General features: G+C 40.9%; 1 protein-coding gene across 2 annotated transcripts in view; it reads left to right on the top strand.

Annotated features, from left to right (window-relative positions):
- Positions 1-7,432: 7,432 nt before the first annotated feature.
- The window catches only part of TPCN2 (two pore segment channel 2), a 50,239-nt gene continuing 29,741 nt past the window's right edge, over positions 7,433-27,930 (top strand). Inside the window, exons 1-12 of one of the 2 annotated variants that reach the window (XM_090032884.1) lie at positions 7,433-7,611; positions 14,036-14,100; positions 15,673-15,749; positions 16,374-16,551; positions 17,055-17,171; positions 17,920-18,026; positions 19,458-19,530; positions 22,353-22,452; positions 22,860-22,925; positions 23,558-23,622; positions 25,377-25,474; positions 25,886-25,967. In XM_090032884.1, the coding sequence (XP_089889010.1) occupies positions 7,521-7,611; positions 14,036-14,100; positions 15,673-15,749; positions 16,374-16,551; positions 17,055-17,171; positions 17,920-18,026; positions 19,458-19,530; positions 22,353-22,452; positions 22,860-22,925; positions 23,558-23,622; positions 25,377-25,474; positions 25,886-25,967 (1,119 nt within the window). In that variant the 5' untranslated portion in view covers positions 7,433-7,520. The remainder of the gene's footprint in view (positions 7,612-14,035; positions 14,101-15,672; positions 15,750-16,373; positions 16,552-17,054; positions 17,172-17,919; positions 18,027-19,457; positions 19,531-22,352; positions 22,453-22,859; positions 22,926-23,557; positions 23,623-25,376; positions 25,475-25,885; positions 25,968-27,930) is intronic. The other variant, XM_090032883.1, reaches the window with a different exon arrangement.

A 27,930-nucleotide genomic window follows, 5' to 3' on the forward strand; every position in this document is an offset into this window, starting at 1 on the left:
GGTATGCCTGTATATGGGTGTTTGCTTTACTTTTAAACATGCATATTCCCTTTGAATGGCCTGTACCAGGACTCTGGAGTTCAGAATTAAGGCCTGCTATGTAATCCTTGGCAAGTCACTTTAATCTCTGACTTTTTTTCCCTACATATAAAATATGAATGATGACTACCGCATAAGGGATGTTTTAAGGATTAATTAATGCTCACTGCTGTCTTGGATCCTCAGGTAAAAGGCATTATAAATATACGGGATTACTTAATAATTAGCTAGAAAGGATTTTTAAAAGAAAATGGCATTTCCTTTTGGAAGTGTTTGTCCCTTCAGTGCATGGCACAATCACACAGGAGAGGATAAGTCTCGTGTCCTGGCTGACTTTCACACATTACCAGGTGCTACCATCCAAGGCTGACTTGGATCAGTTATCACTGATCTTACAATGGCTCCTTTATTTGCTTACATGCTCACCACGGTTTTGGAATCGAGGTCATTGCTCCAGAACATTTTGGCTGCTTACAGAGTGGGAAACCCACCCCCCAAAACTTTTTACTTTAAATCTGGCGTGCTCCCTCACTGAGCTCAGCGTGTGCTCAGAAGAGGCAGTGTGCTAGTTGCACCCAGCTTTTCCAAAGTCTGTAGAGACCAGATGCTTAAGTGGGGCTTTTTGGTGCTCTAACTTAATGGCTGAATGAATCAGCTTTAGCTAAAAGTGCCAAAAAGCCCTGCTGTAGTGCCTGATCTATATAGACATTGTGGAACTGGGTTGAAGTAACATGTTGTGGCTTCCGGTAGGGCAAGTTTTTTGACCCCATGTCAGTACCTTTTAGAGACAGATTTTTCACTTGCTATTTACATCTATCTCATTTTAAGCTTCACAACTTCACTTGTGCTCTGATCTGCAGAAAGAAAATTTGGGTAGACTTGTTAGTGTGTGTGTGTCTCTTTTTCCAACTGTTGACTTAAAAGCAAGGCACTTTGTTTACTTCCTTTACTCTGTCAAATAATGGCCTTTTGAGGCAATGATCTATACTTTTTGTCAAATGATGGATCGGAGCCATAACATTCCACCATGGGAGTCTATACCTACTTCATAACACAGTGGAAAGAGGTAGGGGGGATAGATATCTGTATACTCTGCTTTCAGCTCAGAAAGACATTAGAGCTGTTCAAGGAGAGAGTTGTAATTGGGGGTGTTGGCAGCCTCTTAGCAGGATCTCACATAGTCCAGGTTGGAGTGAAAAGTTGATTTCTCCTAACAGGTGCCAGTTGTGGTACTACCACATATTATGTCTTGTATCATTTTACTTCCTCCTCGGCCCTTTGAGTCAGAAGTAGCAGGTGAAATGGACAACGGTTCTGATTTAAGCTTTGCATCCTTTGGAATATCTCAAAAAAGAGCTCATCTTCACACTAATGCCACAGCTACTACTTCTGACCTCTCTTGATATTCATGAGAGAGAAGCAAAAAGGAAGGACCAGCCTCTCTTGGTTTCTTTTAATATATTTCCAACTCCAGAGAGAGCAGCAAAGAGAATGACAATTTAATGTTGGCCGACAGATTGATGCCGCTTCTAGTTGTCTAAGCATGTTACACAGTTTTTAAGAGGGCACCTGTGCTATTCCTGTTTCCTGATTTATAGGCAGAATACACGAATGCAAATGGACATTATCTCCCTGGAACCATTGTCAACAGCAATTTTAAATCAACCCAGATGTATCATTTTATCATCTTACTGAAATTCTATTTTCATTGTAGCTCTTAGTGGGTACTAGCAGTTCATCATTTGTCAACACTTATCCCACAGTATTATCAATTATGCCACTATTTCCTCCTCTGCTGAGAATGGGACATAACTGTAGTAACTGTTGACACACTAACTTTCTAACCACAGTCACTTTACCAAAGAGAATGGCACATAATTTTTCCTAGCTTCTTCCTAAAATTTTTGCTCCAGTTCGAAGTCTTTGGAAAATGTAATGAGAGCTAGTTGTAGCCCATATTCAGTGCCAGCAATCCAATGTTATGTCAAAACATGGCAACCCATTTTCCTTTGGGAAATACCAGTTTGATCCATCCAACGCCAAAAAAAGACAGTAACGGTGACAAACATCTTCCATAGTTCCAGTGAGTAGGTGGAGCCTTGTAGGGCCAGATCCACATAGTTATGTAGGTGCCAATTGCCATTGTTTTCAACCGGAATGTAGAGCTAAACACTAAGGGTGTGAGAAATGGGCCCTATTCAATTTGGATTCAGCCCAAATCAGGGACAGTGCTTTGATTTGTTGATTCAGTTGTTTGATTTGGATCACTGTCTCTGAGTTGATTCTGCTGAATCCGAATCTGATGATTCGATGCTGATTCAGAGAATCAGAGATTCATAGACACAGTGTTAAGTGTTTTTTCTACATACCTTAGGTACCAGGGTGACTTATGAATGATGTGGAGCGTCCCACAGGAGTGTGAGGGGTCCCCCCCACGTTCTAAGTGGTGAACCCAGAAGTGGGCCAGAAGAACCCAGAGGTAGCGGGCCCCCCTATACCCCCTGGCCACAGGGAGACCCCGGGTGCCCCCCCAGACCCAGGAGGCACCAGTCACTGAGCCAAGGAGGTGCGGGGAGGCCACCTAGTGCACTCTCCTGTGGACCCAAAAGTGGACTGGAAGTGCTTCTGGTCCACTTCTGGGTCTGCTGCCGAGTGCACTGGGGAGCCCCCCATGCTCCTGTGGGGCACTCCACGTGCCCCAGCATTGCAGCATTCATGAGCTGCCTGCTACCTTGAAGTATGTAGAAAAAACATTTAAAGCTGTGTCTATGTCTGAGTCACCAAATTGATTCAGAGGGTTCCAATTCAGTTTGGAGAGATTAAAGGGTCCTCTGATTCGATTTGGATTTGGAGATTCAGCCACCGAATAGGCCAAATCTCTGCCAGATCAAATCGGGGAATGAAGCTTTGCACAGCCCTACTAAACACCCTGGTTTTGCGTTGAGAATTATTTCAAAAAGTGTAAATGGGAGCATAGTATTATTTGTAAGAGCTGAGTCTGAGTAATAGATAGCCTAGATTTATTTTGAGCAAGTATAGCAGACAGAAGAGAGTAGGAAAATAGGGAGATGGTAGTAATGGGTCTCAGATGCCACCATCCCATCACCTGGTCATAAGGCAGTGATAGAGTAAATAAGTAATGCTTATCTGGGATTTAGTAATTAAGTATCCACATTAATTAATTATGTCTGCAGTCTTTTCTGTCTTGCCCATTTGGTCTTGCAGATCTATTCCTTCGCTGAGTCCTTCCTTCTTCAAGGTCATATGGAAACAACCGTATCATTCTGTCTTGATGTCAGGTGATCATTCCCAGTGCTGCATATATGGAACAAACTTGGGTAAAATGTAGGTGTAGCAGAGGTGTAATTATCTACTGAAGATAATGTGACTATAGTCCAGGGTAATTAATGCCACATCAAATCCACAGGATGTGCTACAACAGAACTTGGAGTGGGAAAATATGAGTTTTATAAATCCATAATTTTGGTGTGTCTCATTATAAAGATATAAGAAAAATGGTACCTGAAGTCAGATCCTAGATGCATACTAAGGTTTGGCTTAGATCTGACTCTATTGTTCAGAAAAATCAGTGTTTTGAAATGTGTTTTACTGTTAGATGCCTCATTACACAAAAGGAAGTTATTTATTGCCCAACATGTCTCATAGTTGAACTGTTACTTAGAACTACATCTCATTATAATCCGCTTCAATGGAAAAAGAAAAATTTCTTCTGATTTTATGTCAATTTTAGTTGTTTCTAGAAAAATTACTTTTTTTTCCCTATGAGGTATAAATTTACCAGTTTTTAAAAGATCAACCAAGCGAATACTTCTAAAAAATATTGATAATGCACCTAGTTTATAAATTAATAGCTATATTGATAGCAACTGAAATAGAAACACTTGTTCACATAATATATTAAGTGAAATGATGAAGTAAAACAACTCCATATTAAACCAGATTTATAGCTGAAAACTAATTCATACTGTGAATGTTGTTCAGTGAATGTCTCAGATTGGGAAAGGGACTGAGCAAACAGTGGCAGATGCTGAAATCTAAGTGTTCCACTGGCCATCCAAAAAGTGAAACTGCAAGCATTTTGCCTTCAACAGTAATTATCAACCAAGGTGCTATGCGATTCTCTTAAGGGTGTTGTGGGGTGTCATGCAATATTAGCACTGTTAGGTGTTTACCCACTTACCCGTGATTCACAAGATAAACCTAGAGTTTTAGGAAATGCAATAGGAACTCACAGTGTCAAAAAAAAATCTGACCTGTTGCAGTTTTCCTGAGTTCTTTGTAACAGAAAAATTGCTATATTATTTTTCCATATTATAAGAGTTAGCACTTCCCAAGGGAGCCTTTAGTCCAAAAAGGCTGAGAACCACTGCCCTACAACTTAGCAAATATGCCTGTCATGTTGATGGAACTGCTTCCAAGAGTAGAGAAATGGCAAGGACTACATGGCCACAGAGACAACTAAGCGAGCCAAACCTAATGTAAACTAGAACAGTTGTACTCTTCCCTAGTTATAAAGATCACCAGTTAATTTTAATTGAAGGATGTTTTAACATTACCTTTTTCTAAAGTCAACATAAGAAGGCTCTGATGCTGCAAATGCTTGTGATTAGCTATAATGCTACACAAGCTATCCAGTGATCTGCAAAGTGATCTCCAAAAGTCCAGCTGTTTATTTAATGAGCATTGCATACAGTGCTTTTGGTACTGTGATGTTAGCAGACCTGAAGCTGACTAGCTCCCCTCATTTTTCAAGGCTTATAATAGCTGTTGTAGTTACTATTCAAAACTTTGAACACTATGGGAGCTAGTCAGTTTGGGGGCTGCTAACACCACAACACTAATGGCTGTGCACTTAATGGACATTGACTGTTTACATTATGTTTGGATAAATGCATATTTTGGGTATATGTGTAGTGTTCTTCACCTTGAGTTAAACGAGGTATTTAATACATCATCCAACCAAGTTTGGATGATATATGTTCATCATCCCCAGAGTTTGGGGGTACTGATCTATGAAAAATGTACATCTTTCCCTAGATTTGTTATTAAAGCATTCCTTGCTGTTGTATTGCTGCCATCTTTGTTCACCCTGGAAGATACTTGAATATAAAGTGACCAGATGAAATATATCACATTATTTTACCCATCAGCATAGAGAGAGGGGCATATACATTTTAAAAACAATAGGCAAGGTTAAGATAAATTAGTGGCCTATGCAGGAATTATTCTCTCTCTAGGTCATTTCAGTATGTTTATGTTGTTTGCTTTCAAAATTCCTCCTGTAGTTGCAACTATGTAGTAAACAATCGGACAAAAATCCTGTCACCGACAGAGCTCATCTAGAACTCTGGATACAAACAAAAAGGGTATCTGGTTTAATCTGTAGCTGAGGTAGTGAGATTACATTTGTGAATGGAAGGCCTAATCATTCTGAATCACAATCTGACTGAAAATTCTTGCTTCCTTGAAAGAAAGGTTTGAATCTGATGAAAGGGCATTGTTGCACAGATTTGTTGGCTTCCACAAAGAATCTATTCCCAAAAGAACAAGTTTTGGAGGTATATACAGCACACACTTCCATGTCTTTTAGCATAAGAGAGCAAAAATTCTTTAGGGATGGTTCTTTAGGGATTATGACCAGAATTTGGTCAAAGTTATCTGTTTGCATAACATCCTCTAGTCCTGATTGGATGGTACTGTAATACAATCAATAATTTATGTTGCATTTTATAAGATCAAAGTGAAGTAGAGACATCAACTAATCCTTGAAACACTGCTGTAAAGTGGGTGCCTAAATATTTATCTTCATTTTACAGAGAAAAGACTGAGGGCACAGACAGAAGTGACAATTTTCACTTGATCTGGCCCCTGACAACACTCTACAGCCATGACCAAGCACAAGTGCATGGCTGCAGAGTGCTTTAAAAGGGCCCGATCCCATTATAATCTGAACGCTCAAGATGAAGATGCTACAAAACGGAACGCCTTCAGTAACTTGTGTCTGCGTGCCCCGGAAGTAGGGCTGGGCTGATGCAGCTCAGCCCTGCTCCTGGCACTGTCTTCAGTTTGGGAAGGGGAAAGGGGTTCAGTCTTGGATTTTGTCAGCCAGTGTTGGAGGGTGGGGTGTGTGAACTGGAGCCTCCCCCTCCCCACCAGGGTGGAAGGGCTCCAATTCACCCACCCCACCATCCAGCACCGGCTGGGCAACCCCCAGAACAAGCTTCCTCTGCTCCTGCGAAGTGCCATGAGTTACAACGGGAAGCTACTCTTCTGTCCACGTCTTTAGTAGATGAAGTGACTTGATTAAGGCTGCATGTTTTGTCAGTGGCAGAGGATTTGCTAGCTCAACTCCATCCACGATTCTTTGGAAAAAAACAGATGACATGAGTTTATTTGACCTATAGTCACTCGCAGCCTAGCAAGCTCGCTTACCTCCTTAAACGTGTACAACCGGATTCTGCTCTAAAGAAGCAGCTGTAATAACAAGCATGAAACAAAGGCTATCCACTGGCTGTTGCACTTTCTGTAAGTAAAGGACGGAGAGGTTACCCGTGGATGTTTTGGAGAGAGCATTTTGCAGCAGAACTAGTTATAGGTCACCAGAAACCTATTTACATTCCCCAGCTATATGGACTTGTTTAAAAAAGTTGGATTCTGACTTTTAATACACAAATCACATTGAAGACCAACAGGAGAGCTTTGAGGGTGAGGTCGGTGTTTTGTCTCGTGACTGAGCGAGGCTGACTATGCTCCTGGGTTTAACCAACAGTAGCTGAACAGGGTTGATTTGCTAAGAATGCCAGAAGTGTAGACACCAGACCATCAGGAGATGAGTAATTTTCAGTGAGGTAATGCAAGGCACCCTGGAAAGCATCAGCAGTGCGGAGGAAGGATCGGATGATCTTGCAGACCGGAAACGGGATGAACCTGAATGGTGCAAAGGGCAAAGCCCCGCTCTGTGCAGCTAACATCACTTTGCATTATGAGCTGGGGGCACCTTAGCTGGGGGGAAATACTTGCCGGACTTGTTAGGCAATTGGGATAACCATGAGCCACCGGTATGACGGGGGTGAGAAAGGCACTTGTCATCCGAGGATGAGGATGCATCAAGAACAGCATTTTCAGTGGTGGCAGGGATGGTTCAATGCCGTGAGTAGTACAAGGCCCTGGCCCGATCCCTTCAGCTGCGGTCCGCTCCGCTCGAGGCCCGGGAATCGAGGGGGAACAGGCCCGGAAGCCGGAGTCAAGACACGGCCGTGTCTGGGACAAGCAGACTGCGTCGGCGGCCCCCGCCTCGCGCCCCGCGCCCACTCCTCCCGCCCAGGGGGCGCCGCAGGCCGCGGCCGGCTCCTCCCCCGCGGGCTCGGCTGACGTGCGGCGGGCGGGGCCGAGGCCGGGGCTGGGGCGGGGGCCAGCGCTGCCTTGTCGTCGCCGCCAGCACCCGGCGGCAGCGAGCGCCCATGGAGCGGGCCGGGCTTGGCGCGGAGACGGAGCCTCTGCTGCCGCCGCGGGGCCGGAGGCGCTCGGGGGCCTCGAGCAGCGCGGAGCAGGGTGAGTGTGGCCGGGCCGGACTGGGCCGGGGCGCGCTCTGCTCGCTGCCCTGCCGGCGCCGGGACCCGCGGGGGGGCTGCTGCCCGAGGGGCAGGGGCCGCGGTGCCCAGGGGTTGTCGTACGTTACATGTATCGCGCAGTTCAGGGGGGTGCGGGTGGCGGCCGCCATCCGTCTGGGGCGAGGATCCCGTAATTCACTGATGAAGTGTGCCATAAATGTAGCCCAGCCACACAGGTGTAGGATTGATCTCGGGGGTCACTGAAGTGCGCCATAAATGTAGCCCGGCCATAGATATAGGCCATAAATGTAGCCTGCCCAGACAAGTCTAGGATTTATCTTGGGATTCACTAATGCAGCCCGGGCATATGGGTTTATGATTTATCCTGTGAGCCACTGAAGTATGGCCAGACTACATTTATGGCGCAGTTCATCAGTGAATCGTGGAATAAATCCTAGACCCGTATGTATGGCTGGGCTATGTTTATGCTGCACTTCATCAGCGAATCATGAGAGAAATCCTAGGCCCATATGGCTGGGCTACATTTATGGTGCATGGGGTCTAGGATTTATCCTGTGAGTCACTGAAGTGCGCCATAAATGTAGCCCAGCCATATGGGTCTAGGATTTCTCTCATGATTTGCTGATGAAGTGCAGCATAAACGTAGTCCAGCCATACATATGGGTCTAGGGTTTATGCTGCGATTCACTGATGAAGCGCACCATAAATGTAGCCTGGCTATATGGGTCTAGGATTTATCTCGCGAGTCACTGAAGTGTGCCTTAAGTGTAACCTGGCTACACAGGCAAAGGAATTATCACACAATTCACTGGTCAACCATGTAATAAACTTAGCCGCCTGGCCACATCTGTGAAGGATTTATCATACGATTAAAAATGACCATCTAGCTATAAAAAGCCAACTTGCCAGAAAGTTAGTGCTTGAAAATGGGGAACAACTCTATAGTGGCTTTCTATCCAGCTTTCATGTCAGAGTCTCATATGGTGTCAGCCTGCCCTGCCGCCTTATAACCTGGTGCTTGGGATGGGGCCAACTGGCTGAGGAAGAGTTTGTGTGAACGTACTGACAGTCTTTCATTTCTGTGTCCTGCTCTTGTTTCCTCCCTTACTATTTCTTCCTGAAGGTCCTGCTTCACTTTCAGATGAAAGCTGGATAGTAACCAGCTAGGGAGTTGTTTACTCAGCTTCAAGTGCTAACTTTGTAGTTGGCTGGCTCTTTTTATAGCTGCATGGCATGATAATTTTTTGTTGTTGCAATTTCTTTGCATGTGTGGCTGGTCTAAATTTATTGCATAGTTGCCCAGTTAGTTGTGCAATAGAGAGAACGTGGGGTAGGGACCATTCTTTCTCATTTAAATACCCTTGTATATGAAAGGGACAGGTCATTTGGAAAGCTGCATAATAAAGGCAAGCTTCTGGTAAAAGTAGATAGAAAATCTGATTTACTATTAACTGTATATGCTTTCAATCTACTCTTTGGCTTTTTTGCTCAGTGTAATGGATGAAGAGAAACTGATTACTTTTCATAGTTTCCAGTAGCTTTTTAAAAGCTTCAATTCTGCAACTAATTCCAAGTGACTGGAGCTCACTGTAACATCAAGGCCATTCTGTAGAGTTATACTTCCTGCTTGTGATACCTTTAAGTAGGGATTCTCAGATGGGCTGCCACCTGGGGTGCTGCCAGATCCTTTGAAGGGTGATAAGGTGTGAGGAGCTTGCTGTGGCTCAAGCTTGCCTGGCTGATTCCCTTACCCCTACTACCCAGCCCCTCTGCATAGAGGTAGGTGCTGGAATATGCATATTAGTTTTTGAAATTGGGTGCTGCTCAGTTCACAAAAGTTGTGGAGGGATGCATTGAGTCCAAAAAGATTGAAAACCACTGCATTTTCTACCAGTGCTGTCCCTAGACTGCAAAAATGGTATTCTCTACTTATGAAGGGATTTTCAAAGGACCTGAAAGGAGCTAGGGGCCGTATTATCAATGAACTTCCTCAAGAATTGGATATCTTGATTCTTACTGGGTTTCAAAAGGGATGGGCACTTTTAACACCCTTGGGCTTCTTTAGCTACTTTTAGGCACCACATAGACTGCAAGCCAAGAGAGCTAGCAAGTAGCCAATGGAGGCTTTGTATCATTGTAAAGGGACCAGTTCTTTTTGTTACTTGTTTTAGGCTTAAATCTGCAGCTCTTAATTTTAATAAAATTAATTTCAGAATTGTAATAAATTCTCAACCAGAGTGCTGGAGCACCCCGGGGTGTCACCATCCTTTGAAGGATGCTGCATGAAGTGTGAGGAGATAAGCAAATAGGGGCAGGCTCAGGCTTTCCCGGTCTAACTGTTCCCACACCCCCACTGTTGGCCTCTCTGCAAGGAGGCAGGGATTATAATAAATAAATTAGTCTTTGAAATAGGGTGCCCCTCAGTTCAGCAGTCTGTTAAAGGGGATCCCCTGAGTCTAAACTGGTTGAGAACTGCTGCCTTAATCACTTGAAGTGGGAGTACTCATAAAAGTAGTCCCACAATAGAATGTAAAGTCTTACTAATTTCAGGCAGAATTTGGCCCGAGGTCAGTAGCATGCTTTTGGAAGTACAGATATAATGCACACATGTAATCTTGCTCTTGCTGAATTCACTATCTTAATTCAGTGCCAGTAATAGTGCTTGACAAAATCCCATCCAAAATGTTTTGTTCTCCTAATTGCCGAAAACAGTTCTGCAAGCAACCTTAAGATCCCAAATGGGGAATTTTAAGATTTCACGCAAAGACTAATTCAACCTCTTTCTGTTTGCAAGCAGCTTCTGTACATTTTAAGTTGGTTTAATCCCTGTTACATTACCCTTCATGGTTGATGTCAGAACCTATTTAAAAATGTGTGGTGGTTAAGACGCAGAGATCTGGTGAAATTGTAAAGCAGTTTGTTGAGCTCTTAGGAAACTGAATGCTGTTTAAATCACATGGAACATACTCATCTCGGAATTGAAATCACTGCTACACATTACTTAGTGGTGCTTTTCCTGCCTTTTGAGCCAGTGCTGAACGTAGTACTATACCAGCTCAGAGGTGAATTTTCTCTCTCTCTCTCATCCTCCTTGACCAACATGATTTTCAGGCTTAGTTTGAAGGAACTGGTACTGAACTTTTTATTCATAGTACTTTCCAGGAAATTGCTACCTTCCTTCTCAGCTTCAAGATCTGTAAGGAAAGTCTTATTACCTGGCATTGAGTTCTTCGAGCCCTGTCACTAGGTTTGGATGGAGGCTTCTCCTCCTTCCTGTGCATTGACTTGCTAGTTCTTTTTGCTGGTTTATTTGCCCGAGTAACCAAGAGAGTGCATGGAAGGAGCTCCCTCCCCCAGCATTATTAGTGCCATGGTATTAACAGCCCCAAACTTTATTAGTTCACTTTCTAATAGCAGCGTTTTGACAGGTGCTTCCTTTTCTTTCTTTCTTTCTTGGGTTGTTAAAGTGTCTGCTTTGTGACTAATTATTTTATTCCAGTTAACTGCATAACACAACTTAGTTGCCAAGTCGAGTGAGACTGTGACACTTCCTATGTACTTAAGCAGTTCATGCATGTAAGTAGTGTGCTGGTAAACAGTGTTTTTTAAAAAGTAAACAAAAGCTAATCTGAACCAGTATTGTGTTTTTTATATAGTGACACAAATAATGCACCTATCTGATTTAGAAACACTTGGATGCTTATCTTGCTGGGGTGATCTGACCCTAGCTGAATTCCTGCCCCTTGGGCAGGGGACTGGGCCTGATGATCTCATGAGATCCCTCCCAGTCTGAATAGCTATGAAATCCATATGCATATTAGTGGAATACAGAGGGTCTAAATCTGCCTCTCGCTCCCATTGACTCCAGAGGGAAGAAGGTCAAACCTAGCATTTAGTGCCTTCTTTAAAAAAAACTGTAGAAAACAATAGACTAATGTTGCATTTGAGTATAAACTCCATCCCAAAGTACTGTGTCTGAGACTTCATTATATAGGAACTGTTTCTGTCATCTGAGTAGTGTGGACTTCTGGAAACCAAAGACATGTATCCTAGCACAAAAGTAAGGAAGCGGTGTGCTGTAGTAGCTACTCAGGGCTTGTCTATGTTGGAAAGGGTATCGCTTCACTGTACTATGATACCTGTCAACATAATTTAGCCATATATAACCTAAATTGGAAACATGATGTGGACTATTTGGGAGGCAGCATCAATTTGTAAGAGGATCAAAATGTCATATGGAAAGAAAGAGATATCCGGGAGGACTAGAATAATAGCAACACTAAGGAAATCAGTAGTACAAAGTGCAGTGTCATGCATTTGGAACAAGAATTTCTGCTGTAAGCTTACCTGGTAGAAATAACTGAGTCAGTAAAGGACCTGGGTATACTAGGAAATCATGGGATCACTATGGGCCACAAATGTGATGTGGTCATGAAAAAGGCAAATGGTTAGGATGAATCAAGAGAAATATTTACTGAGACATGTAGAAGTGGGGGAGTATTGATGTCATCTGTTGTACAAGGCCCTACTGAGACCTCATCAGGAGACAGTGTACCTTCCATCTTCAAAACACATGAATTCAGACACGAATAGATCCAGAGAAGGACTATGGGGATGATCAGGAGACTTGAAAAGCATGGTTTGTTTCAGCAAAATGAAAGCTGAGAAATCATATGCTTGCATTCTATAAATATATGGTGGTTGGGGGTAGACAACAGGGACCAGGACAGTGCTTGTTTATAAAAGACACAAACAGAAATGGATATAAACTGGCCAGGAATTAATTTTGGTGTGAAAATCCAAGGAAGGTGTTTGAACCTCCAGGGGAATAAGGTTCTAGAACAGCCTTTCAAGAGAAGTAGTTGGTGCTAACTACTAGGTCATTATCAGTTTATGGAAGGGAGTACATGGCATTATTATTTTGATGACCCAAAAGGCCCTTTCTAGTCCTATTCCTTCTTTTTTTTTTTTAAAGCCACAGCTACCCTGAAAAAGAATCTAGATGGAGAGTTATACTACTATAACTGTATCAGTTCAACATACCAGTATGTGCCCCTCCTGGTTTTTGATTGGGGCTTCAGTGTGCCACAATAATACAAACAATAGCAATGCTGGTAAACTTCCATGTGTAGAAAAGTCTCTGTACAGCCACATTGTATGTCTTTGAAATGAACCTTGCAAATAGAAGTTTTGTCTGTCCTGTAAAGATGTAATTAAAGTTGTTCTTGGAAGAGCAGGATCTTCTCCATGTGTTATTCTTCCAAATTTCCTCTTTTGTTCCTCTGATGAGACAGATGCTTCCAATATGTGCTGACTTTCAACTCTGAGAGGTAGCTAATGTTCAGTAAAGCAGCGTATATAGCTGCTGTGCTAGGCTGTCATCCGTTGATATAATAGATGCTACATGAATTTAAGAACCTCGTTCTTTTACTTAGGTGTGGAGAAGTGTTTACTATTAGGAGGGAAATTTAAATGATTTCTGCACAGAGTTTGCAAGTAAGGGTAGGTGAACATTTTTGTATACAGGACTCAAATTGCTCTCAAAGCAACAATGACCTTCCTTGTAAATCGCCTCTTCACTGGGCCTCATGTTGATGGAGTTGTTCACTTTGGCACTACTTGAACATGTTATGTACAAAGATGATGGATGCATTCTCGTTGGTAATAAGCTAGGCTTATTGAGAGAGATTTTTGCCCTAAAGAACTGTTATCCTGGCAAAGATAACAGTTTTCTGGATGAGTGAGGGTGTGTGGGATTTCCCTCTTCCTCCCTTGTTTTGGTCTTTTGTCTTTCATTTCATCCCTTGTTTAATCCTTCTTATGTTAACAGTTGAGGTTCTGAGGCATTTTTAGGTGCACTTAATTTAGCTGATTTTTTTTTTAATTGATGTATTTATTTTCACCTTCTGATAAAAAGATCTCTTCCTCTCTCTCTCTTGTCTTGTTTAATCAAATGATTATTGCCCTATAGTTTTTAAACACTTACATTTAGAAACAGACTAGGCTTTTTATAGTTGAATTTACTTTCAGGTCCTCTCAGCATCTACCCTCATTGTAGAAGTTATGCAAAGTAACTTGTTTAAATTGTGAGAAGAAGATCCAATTTTTCTTTCTTTCAAATTCACACTCGGTGAATGCCAGTAGTGTCAGAGGTTGATAAGCAATGATGCAGTGTTGTTTTTAATTAAGAAAAATCTTAAACATTTTCAGTGGTAAAGTTGTGGGTGTAATGAGACCTGTCATGCTGAATACTTGTTTTCTCATTGTTCCTATTGTGCTTCCCTGTCTCCTTAGGGCAGGGGTTGTCTCTTCAGTATGGGTTGTACAAGAGCTGGTCTGTGATTACCATGCTTATGTACTACTGCAAAAAATAAATGCAGCTTCATTTTGTTTACTTTTTATAGCTGCTGGAGCTGACTGTGAGCTTTACGTAAACCAAGCTGTAGTATTTATTGAAGATGCAATACAGGTAAATATGCTTCCCTTCCCCTCCACCCCCTGTTTATTTTGTCTACTCTGCTTTATTTGTTATATTCCTATTTTTTTAAATTTTAACATGGAATGATGAGGCAAATTATAGTGCCTATATATAGCATGTGACTTGTTTAGCTCTGACTCCGAAAGACTGTTTGTGAAGTAGAAATTTCAAATCATTGCTGTGTACAAGTTGCAGTTTTAGTTTTTGGGTGCATATGCTTAAGAAAAAGAGTGGCTTTTTTGGCTAATTTCCCATAGGAAAAGCATGTCTATTTTTGCAAAACAGATGGTATGGTTGACATGTTTGTTTGAGGACACAGCAATTTAATGCTTTGAATAACTGAAGCTTTTACAAAGAGATTATCTGAGCAAACTTTGGATCTTAATGCAACTGCTCCTATCACAGAGGTAGTTAGCCATGTTAGTGTTAAGTCAGGCAGAAGCTAGGGCAGGGTGGCACCTTAGAAACTGACTTGTTCAGGGAGGCATGAGCTTTCACAGACAACAACCTGTTGTGTCAGATCTGAATTAGTCTCTTAGGTGACACCCTCTCCTACCTTCTGTCTGTAACTTATAAATGAGTAAATTTTAATGTCTTGAGTAAAATATTAAAACTTAGTACAAAACATCATGCCTCATGGGGTTTATCTGATCCTCCTTCCTCTGGAAGCCTTCTTTTACCTTTCTTTCTCTTTCCTTTTTTCAGCTATCATATAATTTCTCTGAATCCTAGTCCCCTCCCTGATATTAGCTGGATAAGAGATCTCAGATTTGGAACTTTTGCAGTATTCAAATACTGTTTATTCTGGGGCACTTTCAAAAATAAAAGTACTTCAGTATGCACTCATCCCAGAAAATACTAGCTGTCTTATGATGAGATCAGAGGCCAGCACAGGAGAGGCTGTGAGAGGTGCTGACATGCTAAGGGAAGTATTGGAGAGTAGGAGACTTGTTGTGAAGAGGGGCTGGTACTTGCTTAAACTTGGGTTGAATTTTTCTTTTCAGAATCGGTACATCCCATGAACCATTTATTTTATTTTTTTTTACAGCTTAAATTGAATGAACCCTAAATATGAGAAGTAAATACATGGGTACTTTCCAAATTGGTACAAAATCATTTAGTGAGTAAAACAGTGGTCTGCAGGTTGGGACTTATGAGTTTTCTTGCTCAGATGGGCTTAAGTTACTTTGCTACTTTTGTGCCTGTTTCTCCAGTTACAAAATGGCAACAATGATACCCTTTTCCTATGGATATGAAACATTTTTTTGTGAATATTGTGCTTTGGAATCCTTGGGTGAAGTGCTCATTTTTATTTAAAAAAAAAAATTCTTTCCCAGGGCATTTTGAGGGTTCACACATGAATGAGCTGGCTAAGGTGTAGTCCTTGATAGACTTGCTTTACACAAACAGTAATTTGTCTTTTTATGGTGGCTTCTGTGTCTAGCTGTAAAGCTGAAAGTATCTAATCAATGGAGGTGTTGTCAATTTTTTTAATGACTGGATCATCATCTCTAAGGAACCACATGCAGTGCTTGAATTTCCTTTGTCTTTTGCTTCTTTCAGTATCGTTCCATAAATCATCGTGTGGATTCCAAATCCCTGTGGCTTTATCGGTGGTATTATTCAAGAATTTGCCAGTGGTGAGAATTTTGGTATTTTGTCCTTTTTGTCTTTACAGTGGGTTTTACAGTTACTCTTATTTTTCTTGTATGCATGGCTAACAACTGCTGCTGCATCCTAAAATGCACTCTCTGTAGGAAAGCAAATGTATGAAGAAATGTGAGAGGAATGGAAGGTGACAATTACTGCAATCTCTAATTATGAGGGAGCTGCATTGATTTTTCATGGATCTGTTAGCATGACTAAGGCCTATTTGTGTTAGTTTAAGGTTTATAGGATTATGCACTGGAGATTTCTAAACTTACTTTAATACTGTTTAATTCATTAAGAGTGCATTATGTGCCAAAACTTATTAGTCTAATCCCAGTGGCAGCATTTAAAGAAGGAAAAAAGCACCTCCTGCCTCCCACACTCATATATCCCAAAATATGGTATTTGATGCAAGCATTTTTTTATTCGAAGTGCAGACAATAGGATGCTATCATGAGGTGCTGCTGTACATTATAGTGGTTTTTAGATATTGCTCACTTTACTTGATAAAATTCATGTAAGTGCAAACGTTTTAATCTTTCTAATAAATCTGCTTGACTTTATGATAAATGTCTGCTTTCTCTTCTTCCTATGTTGTTCTTGTTTCCTTACAGGATTTTGGGCTTAACCATTACTGTAATCTTGGGTCTGGCTTTCATTGAAACCCCTTCTTCACTTACTATCACCTCTGATATACGATACCGGAGCACAGCTTGGGAGCCTCCATGTGGCCTGACAGAAAGTATTGAGCTGCTTTGTTTCCTTATCTTTATAGCTGATGTATCTGTGAAGGTAAGCTAAGCCTTGTTCTCTGTCATATAGAAGCATGCATGCTTGTATAGTCTGCTTGGCATAGTCACTGGTTGCATCTACATGAGGTGTTACTGTGCACTTGTTTAGTATGTGTTTATGCGAGTACCCAAGTTACTGTGCAGTAGCACCAGTGAATGCCTTTTTTGTGACACAACTGCACTGTAGCCTAATATTACTGTGCACTAGCGTCATGTCATTCACGTTTTTTGTCACATGACGCTATTGCACAGTAGTTCCAGATATTTCTTTGTATAAAGGGCTATTCTCAAGGTGTGAGACCAGTATCTATGGGCTCTTACAATTTTGGCCTCCCATCCCTCCCACCCTTCTAAATATCATGGGACATACTTGCAAACAAAATAGTAAAATCCAATACCCTTTAAAAGAGCATTGGTGGTGTTTTCCTTTTCAGTCTGTTCCTGGCCCCCTTCCCCCATTTAGCTTGTGATGTTTTAACAGATATTCAATTTTGTCTCTTGCAGAGTTATTTAATTGGTTGGGAAGAATTTCAGAAAACTAAATGGCTGATGGCTTATATCCTGGCACTGGTAGTTTCGCTGACTGACTGGACTGTATCAATGAGCTTTTCCTGTAGAGAAGTAAGAATGATCACCCCTCTCTTCAGCCCTTATTGACTTAAGTTAGAACACTATATCGAGTTCTAGCTTCCACGTTTTGAATGAGATGTTATGAAATGGGAGAGGGTACAGAAAAGAGCCTCTCCACTGGCTTGAGGGCTAGAGAAAATGTATTAGAAACTATTGGAGAGACTTTAGTAACTCAATATTTTTTAGAATATCAGAAAGAAGACTGAGTCCAACTTGATTACAGAATGCGCTCTTCAAAGAAAGAATATACGTGTGCAAAAGGCTATTTAATGAAGCAGGGGAAGGCATAATAAAATTAGTGAATGGTAGCTGAAGCCAGGCAAATTCCTAGTTTTTAACATTGATTTAACCACTTGGAATGGTGGTTTCTTCATCCCTCAGTGTCTACAGATCAAGCCTGGAGAATATCTTTCCATTTTTCTCCAAACACCAGCTCCAGGATCTAACAAGGGAGTAACTGGGTGAAATGCCATTGCTTATGTTAGGCAGAAGATCAGACTAGATCCCTTTTGGCCTTAAACACCATGAAATATGTTTTAGGTCACGGGTTTTGGCCACTGGTTATAAAGATTCCTTTTATGATGCATCTTTGATTGCATTGATCTGTGTTTTTTCTTAATTTTTTTTCCTGACAAAATTGTGAAAAACTAGTGTGAAACTGCACGGAAAAACTAGACTGCTCAGGGGCCTGCTCCCTGCGACTTCATGAGGGTTAATGTCCATTATTTTGCTTTTGCAGACTGTGAGAATAAGACGAATTCTCCGACCTTTCTTCCTCCTTCAGAATTCCTCCATGATGAAAAAAACGTTAAAAAGCATCAACAGCACACTGCCAGAAATGGCAAGGTAGGTAACAGCTGAATAGCTGGAAATGTCTTCAGAGAGTCTTACTGTTCTGCAAATGAGGAACCAGGACAGCTGCTTTGAAGGAGTTTGGCTGTGTAACTGACTAGCTATTGACCTAATGAAAATTAAATTCCTTGTGGAACTTACAGCTGGAAAAATTAGCCATGTAGTATTTTGAACATTAATCTGAGGATCTTGTGAGCTGTATTAGCCATGCATGATCTTCAGCTGTATTAGCCATGCAGCTTCCAATACTTCGTTTCCATGAGGTTGAGGTGTTGCGATTGGCGTGGATCTTTTACTCAGACTTAAGAGGTCTGATACGAAGAAGTGCCTACCTGTATTGTAAATTGTTCTGTGCTGTCATTTTAATGAGCTGTGTGACTGATTTTGTGGATGTGACAGTGTTTTGTCTCGTGCAGTACTTGGCACTCATAGTGTATGTCTAGAAAAGCATGGCTGTGTGGTATGTGGTGCTGCAAACACGTTTGCAGCACCACATACCACACAGTCTGGTGTTCTCTGTGCAAGGGTGCGCTGCCTGAGTGTGTGCTGCAGCTTTATTTTTCTGGAGTATTTTTGACCCCTGGATAGCTGCAGCACAAGGTGTGCTGCTGCTGTTTGTCCCCAGGGAACCAAATGTCCACATACGTCTGGATGCACCCACACAAGGCTTTCTTATATGGAAAGCACCCTGTTCTCGAACACTCAGAGTTATCCTGCCTGAGATGGAACTAGTTAAAAGATTATGACATACTCCCTCCAGGTCTCTGGCAAGAGTCATAAGTAGAACACAGATGGTGATGCTTCCCGGTCTTGAGCTCAAATTAATAGATTGTTTTTGCCCCCATAGACATTTTTGAAGGGCACCTTAAGTACTTTCATCCTTGGAGAACAGTAGCAGTACAGTTATCAAATCATATTTTCTTTAACTTGAATTCAAAATAAGGAAAGTAAGCCCAACCATGGAACCTGATACCTTCTGAAATAGAAACTGCATGTATGTGTACAGGTGAATTTGCTAGGTTCACCTGAGGCCTTTTTGACTGGCACTGGTAAGTTTAATTAAGAATCAAAGATTCTTCATCTTCTGTCCAAAAGATTCCTTAAGGGTCCTTGTGGTGGTATAGTCATGGTCCTCAATATTAATTGATTGAAAACTATGATCCTGATTCAGAAAAATGCTTAGATGCATGTTTTTCTCACTGTCCTCAGTCAGAGGGATTCAAGGACTGATTTCAGTGACACTGAAATGTGCTGAATGGTTGTGAGGTGGTGCGCATTTCTGAATTGAGGCCTGTATGATTTATTTTTATGTAGATATAACACCATGTAAAAAATCCTATTGCTTTTTTTTTTTTTAAAGGACTGCATCCTGCTGTATTTTAAGCCAAAGGATTTATGTCAACATATATATTTTCTTTTTGATAGTGTTGTTCTGCTACTAGCTGTCCACCTGTCTCTCTTTACCATGTTTGGCATGTTGCTGTTTGCTCGAACAAAGGTAACTAAACATTTGTGCTATGATTGAATCCACTGCTGTGTGTGTTTTTTCTTGTCTGTGTTCCCCCTCATTGGTTGTTTGTTTGTGATAGTTGTTTAAGCCAGAGAAACTCAGTTTCTCCAAGAAAAGATCATTTTGTCATCTTTGCCAGAAATGTCAGGATGAATTTTAAGTGTTGTATGGGGGAGGGTGTTTTTAGAAAACTTTAAAAAAACAACAACATGAATAATGTGTGTCACATTCTTTGTGTAAGAGGACATTGGGAGGCCACTCCTAAACCAGTTTTACAATTTCTTTTTTCTCCATCTTGAAACTTCATATTTCTAATATTAAACTTCATTGTTCTTTCTGAGCTATGACTGCACTTATGTTTCCACACTATATCTAGAGTATTCCACTGTTACTAGTCCCTACTGCATTTGTTTACCCTTTTTTTGTCTAGTTCTGAAACGTGGATGACTTGGTGATAAAAACTGGCCCCTTCCTAACTTATGCTGCAGCTTCTTATGTCACCATTGCTGTGTATGTGTGAGGAAGAAACTAGCTAAGACAAGATCCTAATCGCATCCCTCTCTCTCCAGCATTGCTGTTGAAAACTAATATTTTTCTCTCACAGGCATGAACTATTATCATATTTTTAATTTCTTTCTCCTCCTCAATTTTTTCTTTTACAGCTTGTATCTTCAAATCCACTATTCCTCACTAATGCTATTGCTCATATTCTCAGCCATACCTCAGTTGCAGTCATTCTTACCTTCTTGCTTCTGGTCTTGTTTTTTCTCTCCTTTATTCTAGCTTGAGTCTTTTTCTGTTTACTCAAACTTATTTGAAGTGCCGCAGTTAAAATAATGTTTTTTTCCTTATTGCTGTGACTATAGACCCTTCTCTTGCATCACTTTATTCATTTTCTGTTTCTTGCTGTGTTACGCTCAACTCTTTGTCCTCGTCTTGCAGGCCATCTTATGCTCACCCTCATTTTATTCCGTGTTTTTCCTAATAGCACTGTTTCCCTTCTCTGCTTTTGAGACTTGCACCTTCATTCCTGCTCCAGTCTACACATGGGACAGCCTCAGGTGAATTTGCTAGGTTCACCTGAGGCCTTTTTGACTTGCACTGGTAAGTTAAATTAAGAATCAAGGACTTATGCAAACACACCTGTCTTCTGTCCAAAAGATTCCTTAAGGGTCCTTGTGGTGATATAGTCAGAGGCTTAAGGGTCCTTCTGGTGGTATAGTATCAAATGATAGAAAACTATGATCCTGAATCAAGAAAATGCTTAGCTGCATGTTTTTCTCATTGACCTCAGTCTAAGGGATTGAAGGTCTGATTTCAGTGACACTGTAGCATCTGCTGAACAGTCCTAAACTTTCCAATGGTTAAACAACTTCCCTTCTCTAAAACCCCTGCTTCTTTTCGCAGGAACTCTTTACCTTCCTCTACTACTAGTAATCTTCTCACATCTTCCCTTCCATTACCTCTTGTGCTGTTTCTTTGTTTGCCTTGTCAAATAGAGATTATGCATTCTCTGCAAGCAGTTAAGTGCATTTATCTACCTTAAAATGTGTAAGCTAGGTTAATAATGGATAACTCATTAGCCATAGATTTTAAAATTGCTTAAAAGATGAACTAATAGTGTGTTTAAAAAAAAATTAATTCCATGGCTTCCTATGCATAAGCTATGTTTTCCCAGTCTAGTGTGTCATCTTTTGGGAGGGGAGGCAGAGAAGGAAGTGGCATGGTTTATACTGTTAAAGCCTGCGACCTCATCTCAATTCGCCACTTAGTAAGGTGGAGGGGAAAAAAATATTCATGAGAATACTCGAGCCCTGCTTGCAAATATTGTGTTTGAGGGGACCTTTCTGTCAATTGAGGGAACTGAAAGTGTGGTTTGAGTGAAATACTACGAACAGAACCTATTTTCCAGTCGAGTTCAGTTAGTCTGTAGACGTCAAGTCTTATTGCCAGAGATCATGTCTGTTTCCTAGTGGTGCTGTACATGCCTTGTTAGTTGTTCTGACCTATTTGTGTAGGTCATGCCACTTACCAAGATCTGTAATTAAGTCTGTAATAACAGGCTAAAGCTTAAATTGGGCATCTTGATATTTTATTTTATTTTTAAGTGGGCCAAAAACCAGTGTGGGTGAACGTATCCAGAAAGTTCCAAGTAATTAAAATATTTGTCAAATATTTGCATTTTTTTAAATTATATTTTCCCGTGCATGGAACGTAGTATAATGAGTATCCTGCACATGCTTGATTTGATTGATTGAATGATTTTTTTTGGGCAGTATATGGGGAGGCCTAAAATGCTATTGTGTACATTTCAGATCTCTTCTGCTTTTATCATACTTATAAAGTTCCGTTAGTTCTGATGCACCAGCCTGTGCTTGGAATAGATGTTCTTCCCATCCCAATGTCCCTTTCAGAATTGCTTTAAATTGCTACGTTACCTGTTTCAAGGTGTTGTCTTCCCTCTTAAACCTATAGGTAGTAGCCAGACTTATATCCTGTACTGAGACTTCTCTACCTTGCTGCCTTTTTAACGATGTATTCTTTCTTATGTTCTGATGATTGCTAAGCAGTCAGATTTCTGCAGGGACTATAGCAGCGTAAGTGATTGTTGTGGAACCTTGTTTTATAGATTGCCTAGACATCCTGAATTAGACTCTCAGATCTCTTTCACCTTGTCTTGTATATAAACCAGGCAAGGATATGTGGTAGTTAGATGTAATAAATTATTTTAAACTGATTTTTTTCCTTGGCTTGTTTGTATTGCCAAAGTACTGCTTTGGCAATAATTTGGTGGTAATCTCTATGACTAGGATGGCCAGCAGGATAAGGAATGGCTGCAATATTTCCGGAATTTGCCAGATTCATTAACTTCATTACTGGTGCTGCTGACTACTGCAAATAACCCTGATGGTGAGCATCTCTTAATATCAGAATAAAACTTTGATGAAATGGATTTGATTTCTCTCCTTAATTTGGTCTGCTTCTTTTTTTGGTTATCATGAATACTGTCATCTGGAAAAATAATAATACCACTGGTAGTTAGAGGCAAGTTCTGCATGGACCTGGTCATAAATTACATCACTTTTATACCATTAAAAGCTTCTCCCTGTGTTCTCCCACATTGAAACAATTTTTTGGAGCAGATCCTTGACTGACAAACTAAGAGATTCATTGATTTCTGTAGAGCCATACCAGTGTGCACTAGTTGAGGATCTCCCCCATTGTCTTTATTAAAATCAGATCTGCATTTTAAATATATATTTGTTTTTAAGCACAGCACTCTTAACCTCACTTCTATCTCGCAAATTTTTGTGCAGTGATGATTCCCGCATATTCTAAGAACCGAGCCTATGCTATCTTCTTTGTACTCTTCACTGTGTTAGGTAAGTCACCTCTTTTCTTCAGTGGTAGGGCTAATTTGCTATAACTCTTCTCTAATAAGGTGGTATAGTGGGGAGCTGCTTGTTTTTTTTTTTCTCTGGGAATTTTTAACCACAAATATCCTGTTTTTTGTTTTGCGAGAGGCAAGGATTTTTGTGGGTAGTATTTTTTTTTTTTTTAATTTTATTTTTTTATAGGACCAACTGCATAGTTGGCATAAACGTAGTCAAGCTGTCAGGTGGAATGCATTCTTTTTCAGGTCTGTCCTTTTTTTTAGTTCTCATTTAAACCTGCATATAGAGGGTTTATATTTTGGCGGTTAAAAAAATTAATTGTATGTTAAATTTTTAGATGCAGTGGAAGCAATATGCACTTCTTGGTTTACTTTAAAATCCATCTATTAAGATCTTAATATTAAATTGAAAAGTGTTCATTAGTTTTTGTGCAGGGGGAAAAAACTTAAACTGATGGGTTTTTTGGCAGCTTTAAGACTTTAACTTCTTTTTGATATTCTGGTAAATAATTAGCAATGCTTTATGTCCAAATAAATATGTGACTTGGAAACATGATACAGTTCAAAGAAACTTGAGCTATAAGTTAGTAGGTAGCCCTGAATATCTCTCTGTCTTTAAAGGAAACTTGTTTCTGATGAACTTGCTGACAGCGATAATATATAATCAGTTTCGAGGATATCTTCTTGTGAGTAAAACTTTCATTTGTTATCTGATATGCACTCAGTCATAAATTTACAGCTTTTCAACATCTCTCTGAGTTTCTAGTACACAAGAGAAGCAGCAAGATTCTCTTTATTGTGGATACAGTTATACTGATGCAAAGTTCCTTTAGATTGCTCTAGCTTATTCCGACAATAGAAGAGGAATAAGGTAGATATTAGTATAAAGAATCCCTATATTGTTATAGTTGTGTTCACCATAATTACTGCAGTGAATTTCTGACCCTTGACCAAAATAGTTAAATTTGTACAAAAGCCATGTGTGAACCAGGAATGCATTTGTATATATTGTCTAAAACAAAGAACTCTTATCTCTACTGTGGCCCTTTTTAATTTAGATGCTACAAAATTTTGTTATTACTGTGATGTATAACAAACATTGTTAACGGATTTTGTCTGCATGGTGGAGCCTATGAAAATTTCAGTGAAGCAGAAATGGTGACTGCTTGCTACTTATGTTGCCATGTCCTCTGCTTACAGAGAGCCTTTTTCTCCTCACTTGGTATTTTTTGGGTTGGCTTTATGGCATGGTGAGCTTTGGAAGAAAATTTGAGGTTTCTCACTGCAGAGTCCAAGCCCAGCTCCAAGACTAGGCCCTGAGTCTGAGCCTCCATCCAGGTCATATCATTCCATTTTGTGGCATTGGCTATAGAAATTAGTGTACCTTAACTAGGCTAGTCTTGTTAATGATCTTGATCCTGCTGTGGAGCTGATGTAACTTGAAGTGCAAACTGCTGACTCACTGTAGAACTTGAGTCCTGTGGAAATGACTAGCTAGTGAATTACAAGGAGATATTAATTTGGTGTATTGCTTAATCTGAATTCTTTACATCAGCACTTGTGCACTTGGGGTTAAGTCAAGCTACTTCATGAGAAGCCGGCATAGTTATGGATACCTAGATAGCATTTTATTTCAATCTGAAGAATCTGTCCAATGGAATATCTTAGTAGTCTTATCACTGTATAGTGCCATTCAGTGCTTTAAACAATGTATGTGTTATTTCCCCTCTGGCGTTGTCCAAGGAAGAAGTTTATATACACTTGTTCTTTAAAATGAATGTGTTCCTTAATGTTCATACTGGAGAAGCTTGATTTAAAGTGTACCTTGTATGTGAAGCAGTAAATGGAAAGATTTTTGGTAACACTTAGTCCCAGACATAAGAGCAACATCCATAGCAACTAAACATGGAGTAAGCTTCATCTTATTCCAAAGTGCCTTATGTGTGTTGCTTGTTTTGCCTTCAATTGTAGAAGAAGATGGGATCTGTTTATCATAGAAGGGCTGTGAGAAATACACTGGAGATGAAGAATCATAAATTGGTGGCTACAGAAAGTTAATAGAAACTAAAACTGCATCACATTTGATTTCCTGCTTAAGTGGCACAACTGAACTGTCTGAGAGCAGTCATGATTGGAGGCACCAATACCTAGGAATGAAAATTTAAATGAAAGGCTGTCTTAGTCACATCTAATAAAGAGGCACTTTCCCAATATAGATACTTTGTAGGGACTTCCACTTTAGTTCCAGAGAGAAACAGTAGAGGAGGTAGTGGAGGAAATAAAAAAGGCAGAAAAAATGCAGCCAGAGATACTGGGAACTTGACTAAATCATCACCAGTGAGTAATTTCTTTTTAATTCTCTTGACTCTTCACGGCCACCACAATACCTTTAAATGTTGCACATGAATAACTGGTGCTCTCTGTGGTATCTTCACTGTAGAAATCTGTCCAGTCCTCACTCTTCAGGAGGCGGTTGGGAATCCGGGCTGCATTTGAAGTGCTTTGTTCCCTGAAAGAGACTCCTGCCCGTACACATGAGTGAGTAAAGGATGGTCCTGTAGATACCACTCTGGGAACACAGAGCAACATTTGTCCTTAAGTTGTATCTTAAACCCCCTTTTTGGGGAGAAGCAGATTACTGTCCATCTCTTCATATTCTATGGGCTTTTGTCTCTTCCTTGCCCCTCCTAGTAATATCCAGATTTGAGTCACTTGAACACTGTTCTCAAGGTCTCACTTATACCTGTGACAGGCTTAGGGGTGGAGTAGGGTGGGAGACCTAGTTTTTGTTTTCACTTCTAATTTCTATTTCTAGTTGCAGTTGCTTTAAAATAAGAGTGAGACTGCAGTTAGGCTCAGCAGTTAGTTGCTGGTCTTTGTGAGAGCAGAAGAGACTGACAGCTTTCAGATATGAAAGATACCAAATTTCCTTTCTTTTCTTTAAAATAGATTGTGCGTCAATGCTGAGACCTTGCTCCGGGTGCTGAAGAAAGTGGACATGGATTTTGGCTGTAAACATGTCATCTTGAGGGTAGGAATTGGTTCTTAACAAGAATAGATAAGAACATAAACAGAGGTTCTGGGTTGATGTCCCTGGAAACTGACATCTTCTATTTAGACATGCATCCATTCTGAGAGTGGTAGCTTCAGCACAGTCTTACACTATTGTGTAAATATCCCTGCTGAGAGTGAGAGCAGAGGTCAGGATCTGTGTCTGTTTAGTTCTTGGGCTTGTTGCTGAGATGCAGGATGCTCATGGAAACTACCCAGTTTGCTAGCAAAATTGTCATGAACACCAGGCTTATTTTATTTAAGTGTTAATGAACAGCTACTAGATTAAAAACAGGTTTTTTGTTCATTACTAGCAAAGATTTTTGCACTAGAGACCTGACCTGAGGATGAAAGGCTTTCTTTCTCAATACCAAAGCCATTAAGCCACTAAGTCAATGCTTAGTTTTATTCTAGCATGTCGTCATTGAGCAATGAAAAATTTCACTTTAATCTTTTTAAAACTGCAGCTCTTAATTTGAAATATTTAGGTTTTTATAATGGGTGAGGGGAAAGAGAGTAGCACTCTCAAAATGCAGCAATCTGCAACACCTGGTGCTCTGCAACCTGAGTAAATGGTTTTCATTGTGAACCTCTTGTTTTATGTTAGGGTTGTTATCTCTTTGACTATATTGGGTTCAAAGGCAGGATAGAGCAAAGATCACAGAAGGGAAATTAAGGGATTTTTTCTTCCAGGATCAGACATCTCATTTGACCTTGTTTAGCTCTAGGATTGGTTAAGACCTAGATGTACTAGAATGCTGCTTTCTACAGTATTTCCTTTAGTATTTGGAAATGCCAGTAAAGGAAAACCCAGAGATCAAGTGCTCATGGAACATGGTTATATTTAGCTGTGCTGCTAATTTGCATAACAAACACCTGTGGGAGGCTTTAGTTTAGCAATCTTGATTTTTGTTCAGGTTGCTTGCACTTGTAGGAGGTGTCTGGTAATCCCAGGCTTGAGGACTTCTTTTTTTCTTGCTTACTGGGACCCAAGAGAAATTTCCTCCCTATACCTACCCCTTCCCCTTTACCCACTCCAATGCATTATTTGCCTTCTAGAGTTGTTTTTTTCTCCAAAGCCTTGGACGTTGGCTTGGGTGTGCTGGTGTTCCTAGTGTTACTGACATAGATTTCATAGACATTAGGGCTGGAAGGGACCTCGGGAGATCATCGAGTCCAGTCCCCTGCCCAAAGGGCAGCTGGGGTCATAGGATCCCAGCAAGATGAGCATCCAGTTTACTCTTGAAGGTGTTCAATGTAGGCGCTTGAACCACCTCCGCTGGCAGACTGTTCCAGACCTTGGGGGCTCGGACAGTAAAGAAATTCTTCCTTATGTCCAGCCTGAAACGGTCTTGCAGGAGTTTGTGACCGTTCGACCTCGTCATCCCATGGGGCGCTCTGGTGAACAGATGTTCCCCCAGATCCTGGTGGTCACCCCTGATAAACTTATAGGTGGCCATCAGATCACCCCTGAGCCTGCGCTTTTCCAGGCTAAAGAGTCCCATGGCGCTCAGCCTGTCATCGTAAGATCTGTTTTCCTGACCTCTGATCATGCGCGTGGCTCTCCTCTGGACTCTCTCAAGCTTCTCCACATCCTTTTTGAATTGTGGAGCCCAAAACTGGACGCAGTACTCCAGCTGCGGCCTCACTAAGACCGAGTACAAGGGGAGAATGACGTCCTGGGATTTGCTCGAGAAGCATCTATGGATGCACGCCAGCATTTTGGTCGCTTTACTAGTCGCAGCATCGCATTGGAGGCTCATGTTCATCTTGTGGTCAATGATGACCCCCAAGTCTTTTTCTTCTGTAGTGCTAACCAACGTAGCACTGCCGAGCCTATAAGGGTGCTGCAGGTTTTTCCTCCCAAGGTGGAGAACCTTGCATTTTTCAGTGTTAAACACCATGAGGTTCTCATCTGCCCACTTGCTGAGCTTGTCCAGGTC

This window comes from Crocodylus siamensis, chromosome 2 (genome assembly GCF_052110815.1).
Source record: "Crocodylus siamensis isolate JL-2025a chromosome 2, ASM5211081v1, whole genome shotgun sequence".
Lineage (NCBI taxonomy): Eukaryota > Metazoa > Chordata > Crocodylia > Crocodylidae > Crocodylus > Crocodylus siamensis.